The sequence below is a fragment of the Thalia democratica genome, chromosome 2 (genome assembly GCF_965202585.1).
Source record: "Thalia democratica chromosome 2, ktThaDemo2.hap1.1, whole genome shotgun sequence".
In the NCBI taxonomy this organism is placed as follows: domain Eukaryota; kingdom Metazoa; phylum Chordata; class Thaliacea; order Salpida; family Salpidae; genus Thalia; species Thalia democratica.
The window spans coordinates 32,676,558-32,684,152 of NC_139166.1; the positions used below are offsets into that span (position 1 = coordinate 32,676,558).

The 7,595-nt window shown below is 23.4% G+C and overlaps 1 protein-coding gene across 1 annotated transcript; it reads left to right on the forward strand.

Annotated features, from left to right (window-relative positions):
* The first annotated feature begins 3,075 nt into the window (after positions 1 to 3,075).
* LOC145829797 (uncharacterized) lies at positions 3,076 to 6,691 on the forward strand. The gene is made up of 4 exons (XM_082937664.1): positions 3,076 to 3,191; positions 4,675 to 4,831; positions 5,021 to 5,121; positions 5,705 to 6,691. The coding sequence occupies exons 1-4, from the start codon at positions 3,119 to 3,121 to the stop codon at positions 5,854 to 5,856; spliced, it is 483 nt and encodes a 160-aa protein (XP_082793790.1). The 5' UTR covers positions 3,076 to 3,118; the 3' UTR covers positions 5,857 to 6,691.
* Positions 6,692 to 7,595: the final 904 nt, after the last annotated feature.

The window sequence follows — 7,595 nt, forward strand, 5'->3', positions numbered from 1 at the left end:
ATGTTGAAAATTTTATGTAAATCTAAATGATAATAATTAAGTACAGTTTATTACACTAGATTTTATTAAAGTTCAGTTTTTCATTTACAAGATAACTTACGAATAAAAAAACTAAACAAAAAACCAAGGTACAAAACAATTTATACTAGTTTAATTTTCGTGTAAAATAATGTTATCATCGTGATTAATCTAAGTTGAATAATACTTATCTATTTATATGTATAAATATATAAGTGTTTAGATTTCATAAAAGTTTACTTTAGAATAAGATATTTTCAAGAACATAATCACTTAAAATGTTAAAAATAGTACTTAATTTTCTTTTTATAAAATAGAACATATATATAAACAACAAACACGATAAGAATATGATGTTACATAATAATATAATAATTTTATTTTCCTTAATAATTAGTTTTTAAATTATAAGAAAAAGTAATTTTTTTTTATTTTGATATGTTTACCAACAGTATGATATACTAGTTAATTTGTTGAAAACAAATATCTGTTAAAAATATTAAAATAAAACAAATATTTTAGGTTTCATTCTACTTATCTGCTAGAAAATGATAATTTATTACATTTTAAAGAAAAATATTAACTTTTCATACTTTTAGACCGGTCATTTTTATATTTATTAAATACGGTTAGACAAAATGATCTAGTCTAGAATAATATAATTGCATTGGAATCTATAAATGAAATATTTTTTTGTAATTTTATTCTTAACCAGACTTCAGTCTACTATTAAAATATCAATTTTAAGTATAAAAAGTTATTATTAACGAAAGGGTTGTGTTTAATTTTTTTGTTTGTTTTGATTCAACGATATTTATTCTTTAAAGATGAAATATGTCTGATGTAAAAAAAAAAAACCTAAAAATAATTTGTTTAAATAGGTGACTAAGTGATATATAACACGACGACCGGTAATTTTATATCATTTGACCACAACTATATACGTCGGTTTATTTTTAGTGTCCAATATAACTAGTGGAACTAATAGAACAATTAAATTTGTTTGTTAGAACAAATTACAAACACAAAATTGTTCATTGTATAAGTTTAAACTACACAAATAATAACCAAGAAACAAGAAGTTTATACTAACTTTAATATACTTTTGAATAAAATATCAAAAGATATTCAAAAACTAAAACAATAATAATGATAACTCTTTTGCTATAATAATAAATGTTTTTAGTTTATAGAAAACAGTAAATGTTTTTTAAGCAAAATATAAATTAACCCTTTTAAAAATTCAAGACGTTTAAGTTATCTAAAGTCATTTTTGTTACGTAATATTAAAACTAGGTAAAACGTATACTTTCAATTTTATGTAACATTGTTTCAAGCTTGAGGGAAACGTAAAACTTTTGCTTCGTTATTATAGTAAACACAGTAAAGAAGTTGACGCTCAAACATATGGTAAACTACTTGCGTGATTAACGCATATAAGGAAAATTTTAAATTTAATAAATTAATATCTATAAATTATTTTTAGGAATAAATATGCAGTTTTATTAGACTCATTTCTATTAGTTTTTTTTTGTGAAAAACTTCTATTTGCAAGTTTTTAAACAAAAACTTAAAAACAATTTTTTTCTATTAGCGTTAGCTATAGAATATTGTAAAAAATATTAATTCAAATTAAGGGTTTATACTTCGATAAAGAAGGGCTACATACCAGCATGCTTTTTTTTATTGTTAAAAATAGTAGTTGTACTTTAGTGTCAAAACTTTTCAAACTTTAAGGTGATTTTACTAAGGACTTGTAGAAATTTTATATGAATAAAAAGAATCATATAAAGGCTAATATTAGTGTTTAAAGAACTGTGAACAAAGTACATGTTTACTACCGAAAATGTTTTTTTGATTGTTTTTGGCTTAAAAAATGAACTAAATTCTAATTGATATATTGCAGTTAAGACTTTTTCTGAGAAGTTTTAATAACTAGATTAGTAATTCGACCACAGTTTATTATTAATCTACAATATGTTTAGATTATTTAACTCAAACAAGTTATATAAAACAAATTTAAATTTATAGACTTTAATATTTTAATTAAAAGAAAGACTAAACTAATCAAAAAAGTTGTACACTAAAGTTAAAAATACAAAAAAGTGACAATAAGAGCTATAAATGTTAATTACTTTCACTGATTTATTTTTAGTTATAACTTAATATAATAAAAATTGAACCAAAGTTAAAGTAATAATAAATAAAACTCCTTCAACTGCAAAAATATCTCAAAAATGTTTTCGATTAATATAATATTTTTGTGAGTAAAGTTATGTTCTTTTCTTTTTTGCTTCTGTCAATAAATACATTGAATTTAACCAATTTTTAGATATAGTCTTAAAATGAGAAAATATTTTTTTACACGTGATGCTCATAGGTTTTAAACTTAGTATAGTTTCACATTTAAATACTTTTGGTTTAAATTAACATCTATTTTCTTTAAAACGAGTTTTAGCTTTAAAAAACTTGATTATTTTAATATAAACTACAAACCTTTTAGTTTGGTATTTTTAGTTTTTATGTTTATTGAAAATTCAAGTTTGTAAATTGCTTTTATAAAACAGTACTTTATAATTCTTAAAAAAAATCATTTTAGCTGCTTTTTAATTTGATTTTAAAATAAGATTCAGTTTACCAATAAAATAAGTTTAGAAAAATTGTTTAAATAAATAAAGGATAACAGAAGCAAAACATTTTTTAATATAAATAACGAGACTTGTTTATAAAAATAAAATAAAAACTTCGTGTATTTTGAAGTTTTTTACTAGGATAATTTTGAATAAATTTAAACTTACACGAAATAAAAACAAGTTAAGCTACTTTTTAAAAACTAATTGTGATTTTTCATAGTTAAGCAAATATGCATAGTATTTTACGTTTTTAAGTATTTTTAACTTGTTTTACTGTGCTAACTTAAGTTGAGTTTTAAAAAGGGATAAATAAGAATAGTTGATTTAAGTAGATATAGCTGTACATTATATAAAAAGTTGTTTGAAAATTTTAATTAGGAAACAAAAGATAAGACATACTTTACAAACTACTGATTGCAGGAAACCACTTAATATTCATAATTATTATAAACTGTTTAAGAACAACGATGAATATGAACTCAGTTGTACCATTTCTGTTGTTAATTTCAACTTTTTGCTCGAATAAATTTTGTTTTGCAGGTAAGTTATGTTAAACAAACTTTGTTTTTTATCTCTAATGCAAACTACTAGCTTTTTTGTGGAAGATATTTATACGTCATCTAAAAAATATATTATATAAATCTGTATCCGATTTCTATAAAAAAAATTAAAAAATTTAAAACATAAAAATTTAGTAAAAGTAGTTATAAAAAACAAATCATTGTAACTTTTTGTAGATAGATAAAACTACGTGATATAGTTCTGCTGAGCAATTTATTTTATTCTAAGAAAAATTTCGCAAAAAAAACACCTTATTTGAAACTTTAAAGTAAGCGTCAATTTTTTTGTTTAATAAAGTTTAGTTTAATATTAACACGAAACAAATAGAAATATGTTTAATTCAAAAACGGAACTAAATTATAGTTTGCTGGTCAAGACAACTATTCACACTAATTATCTATTAAAATTAGTTCACTGCTGTTTGAAAGGTTATAGATAAACTTTGATAGTGTATAAAATATAAAATGAAACAATAAAAGTCTAACTTCTAAAAAACAAACTTAAAAAATCCAATTAAAATTTAGTAAGAATATAAAAACTATCTAATTACTTTTTTGACTCCCAGTTGTTAAACTTTACCCTAGTCTTAGATTTTTTGAATAATAAAGTTCCAAAGCTAGTCAAGCAAACCAGTTGCAGTTTTATGTTCGCTAAAAAGATGTTTTTGGCATTAATTTGAGCAGTTATAAATACTATATTTTTCATTTTTAGCTCATTATAATTTTGATTAAGTTTGGGTATGCAACTTGATGACCTAGAGGTCTTTTTGCGTATCTAGGTCATTGAACCAAAAAAATTTTGCGCTATTTTTTTTTTGTTCAATAAACTAACTAACTAACTATATCAATAAAAATTATTCGATGAATTTAAAATTCAATTTACTTTCTTTAGATCTTAGTTTAAACCCATGTTATATAATTCTCTATCAACTGCTAAAAATTAGTTTTTAAGTTTATAATTGTAAATCAATTTTGTATTATGTATATTCTGTATTAAATAAATCAATTTAAATTGCCTACTAACGAAAAAAAAACAGATAAGATTTCAAATAAATAAAAATCCACAAAACTAATTAAACTTTGTTTTAATTTAACAAAATTTAAATCACTACTTTAAACTGTTTTGGACAAGACATTAAACTGTATCCGTGGAGTATGACTCGATAACCGATAATTTTTTTATACACCAGGTTCTTGAACCAGACTTTTTGAGCGCTTTTTTTTCGTTTAATAAACAATAATTTCAAACAGTAATAATTAGTGTTTAACTTTTTGTACTGGACAAGACGTATCCAAGTGGTGTACGACACAAGTTAACCAAAAGGTTCTTTGTACTTCAGGATCTTTGTAAACTATTTTGAGCGCTTTTTATGTAAGACGATTAGTTCATTGTGCAAGTACGAACTTAGATAACTTTCAACAATAGAAAGCCTTAAAACTAATGTTTATACCTTATTTTAAAGCAAACTCGGAAGTGCACAACACAAAACAAGCAAATATAACAAAGAATACACTTTTTTGTGGTTCAAAATTGTGCGAAAAATCCTCAGAAGTCTGTTGTGAATCGAGTTATGGCAGCAATTCGCCCTCTTACTGCTGTGATGCTAGCGGACACTACATGTTAGTTTTATCTGTAAAATAAATAGTACCTTAAATGGAACATTTTATTTTACTTTTATTTTACAAAACTAAAGCTTATATTAATAGAAGTAGAAGCTAATCTACTTCGTTTTCACTTCAAACAATAAATATATACTTTTTTTAATTATAGCTATTAACTATGAAAACAAATTTTATTTTTAATCACAGAGTTGTGAAAGTAGTTGGTGCAGCGGTCGGTGCATTTTTCTTAGTTATGATTGGTGCAGCAGTAGTAAAATGGTTAGATGAAGCTTGTAACACAAGCACGAGTTAGTTTTGTTAGCTTGAAACATTTTACCAGTATTAAGTCTTTTGTTTTCAATTATCAAAAAAATTCTTATATACGGAAAAAAGTCATGGTCGTGAATAATTAAACGTTTGAGTTAGCTAAATATAACAAAAATTATTCTTTTTATATGTTTGTACGCACAAATTCAAAACATCAAAAAAAAGTATTTGTAGTAAATGTAAATATGTTTGTTTTTTAAGATGCATACAGATTTAAGAATTTTTATTGCTTTTAGAAAAAGATAACTAAAGTTGTACTTTTAAGGTTATCAAACCATAAATTAATTTTACACCCTTGATAGCTTTCTTAATGTTTACTTCTTAATAGTCAAGTTTAGAACGATAACTGATTGAAAAATAAAATGTCCCATAAAAACATATGCAAGACAATGTAATTATCACGCTAATACAAGTAAAAAAATATTACTTGTGGAGTACACATGTTTTAGAAAACGTTTCAAAAAAGTCATTAACAAAAACATTTTTGATTAGTTTCAAATCATCAAATGTTTTATTTGTTACCTTGACATTTGTCCTTTTCATACTGTACAGTTTTAATAACAGGAGAAGATCAAGTCAAAGACGAACCTCCGCCGTTTCACATTGCACTGACGATGAAATTAAAAAGCGAACCGGTGCCTCCTCCGAATTATTATGACGTCACAGATTTACAAAAGATTGAAGAAAAATCTCCTCCACAACTTCAAGAAGTTTAGAGTTGCCTCGTTAAACCAGAGTTGTTGAATAAAAGAAAAACGTAGCTCTTTATACCTGAAAAAGATTGTAAACAAGAATTTTATCAGGAAGCACTGATAAATGATCTAATTTGTCTAGGTAAACAAATTTGGTTTGTACAAGAAAAAAGATAATTTTTACAAAAAAATTTGAAAGAAGTTTTTTAGAATACTAAAACTTAAACACAGTTCGATTGAATTTTTAGTTTATAACTATGTTCAAATTAATCTTTTTATTTAATGCAGCTTTTAATTTTTTTTAAACTGAAAATTGAATTAACTTTTTGCATTTATACATCTTAATTTTACTTCCGAAGTTTTCAGTTTCACAAACTCTATAAGAAGTTATAAGTTTTCTAAACTAGCGATTTTTTAAACGGAAATGTGCTTATATTTCATTTTGTTAAGAAAGAATTTGCTATATAATAGTTTAAAAAAAAGAGTTACCCCTAAATATTTTGAGTACAAAATGTACAGTAATTTAGTGACTATGCACACTGCAACAAAAAAATGTAAAGCTTATAGTTGTATAGCGGGGATTTGTGAACTCAGGTTAACGATCAAAAAATTATGATAATAAAAAAATACTTTACACTGGTTTAAATCACGGTTTTTTTTTTCATTTAGATTTATTACCACTTTAAATAAAATTTTTAAACATTACTAAATATAAATAATTTTTTTAAATAACCAGAATAATATTTTGTTTTGTGTCCTAAACAATATATTCTAGTTACATTAAAGTTCAACTTCTTTAAAAATGTTAAAAACACAGAGCTAAAAAATTGATATTTATTTCAAAAAAATGAAAATTAAATCTGTAGGTCTAATTAATATCTACAAGCCATTTTTTTTGTCTCTGTAAAAAATATTTGTTAAAATACAATTTTTAAAGTTACTAAAAGTTTATGTATTCAAAAACTTATTTTTGGTATATCTCAAAAATTATTTAAAAATTTTGAAAAAAAGAAAAAATGATATGTAGGTATTAATAAAAGCTATAAATGAATTTTTTATGCTTGTAAATTATATATAACTTTTTGAGTAGTGGCCCTTTAAGATTTTTTTTACATATAATTGTCGGAAACTGGATAATCGTGCACCCATATTTTCTAGATTGTATTAGTTTTTTTGATAGTTTTATTTTAAATTTTGGTAGTCGTAACATTAGTTCTACATAATCAAAAAAAGATAAGTATTTAGAACTTACGAAATTTTACAATATATATATTGAGTTTCAATGTTTGCTATAAGTTAGTAATACAACAGTTGATTTTTCAGAATATTTGCACTGTATATTTTCGTTTAATTTTTTATATTTTCTCGTTTTTTTCATTTTATTGATTGTTTTGTTTGTTGAAGTTAAAAAAAAAATTAGCTTGTAATAAACTGTAAAAGTACCTCGTATACGACTCTAAAACAAAAGATTTTTTCGTACACTGGTCTTTAGACCAAACTTTTTGGGCGCTCAATATGTATTATGATTTAGTTAAGTATTTTCAAAAATTGTTTATCTACAAGTTTACTAGCTAATTAGTCGTAAGTATGCTTGTTAAATTTTTCTGATCTTTATATGAAATTTTAATAAATCGCCTACTAGTTTTCTTCAGTTAGTTTTTATACCTAATTACCAGTTTTATTTCAAGTTTAGCTTTATGTCTTCTTCTATGTTGACCTTAATTTTGACAGATTTTATCAATTAACTGAAATTTTTATTTAAT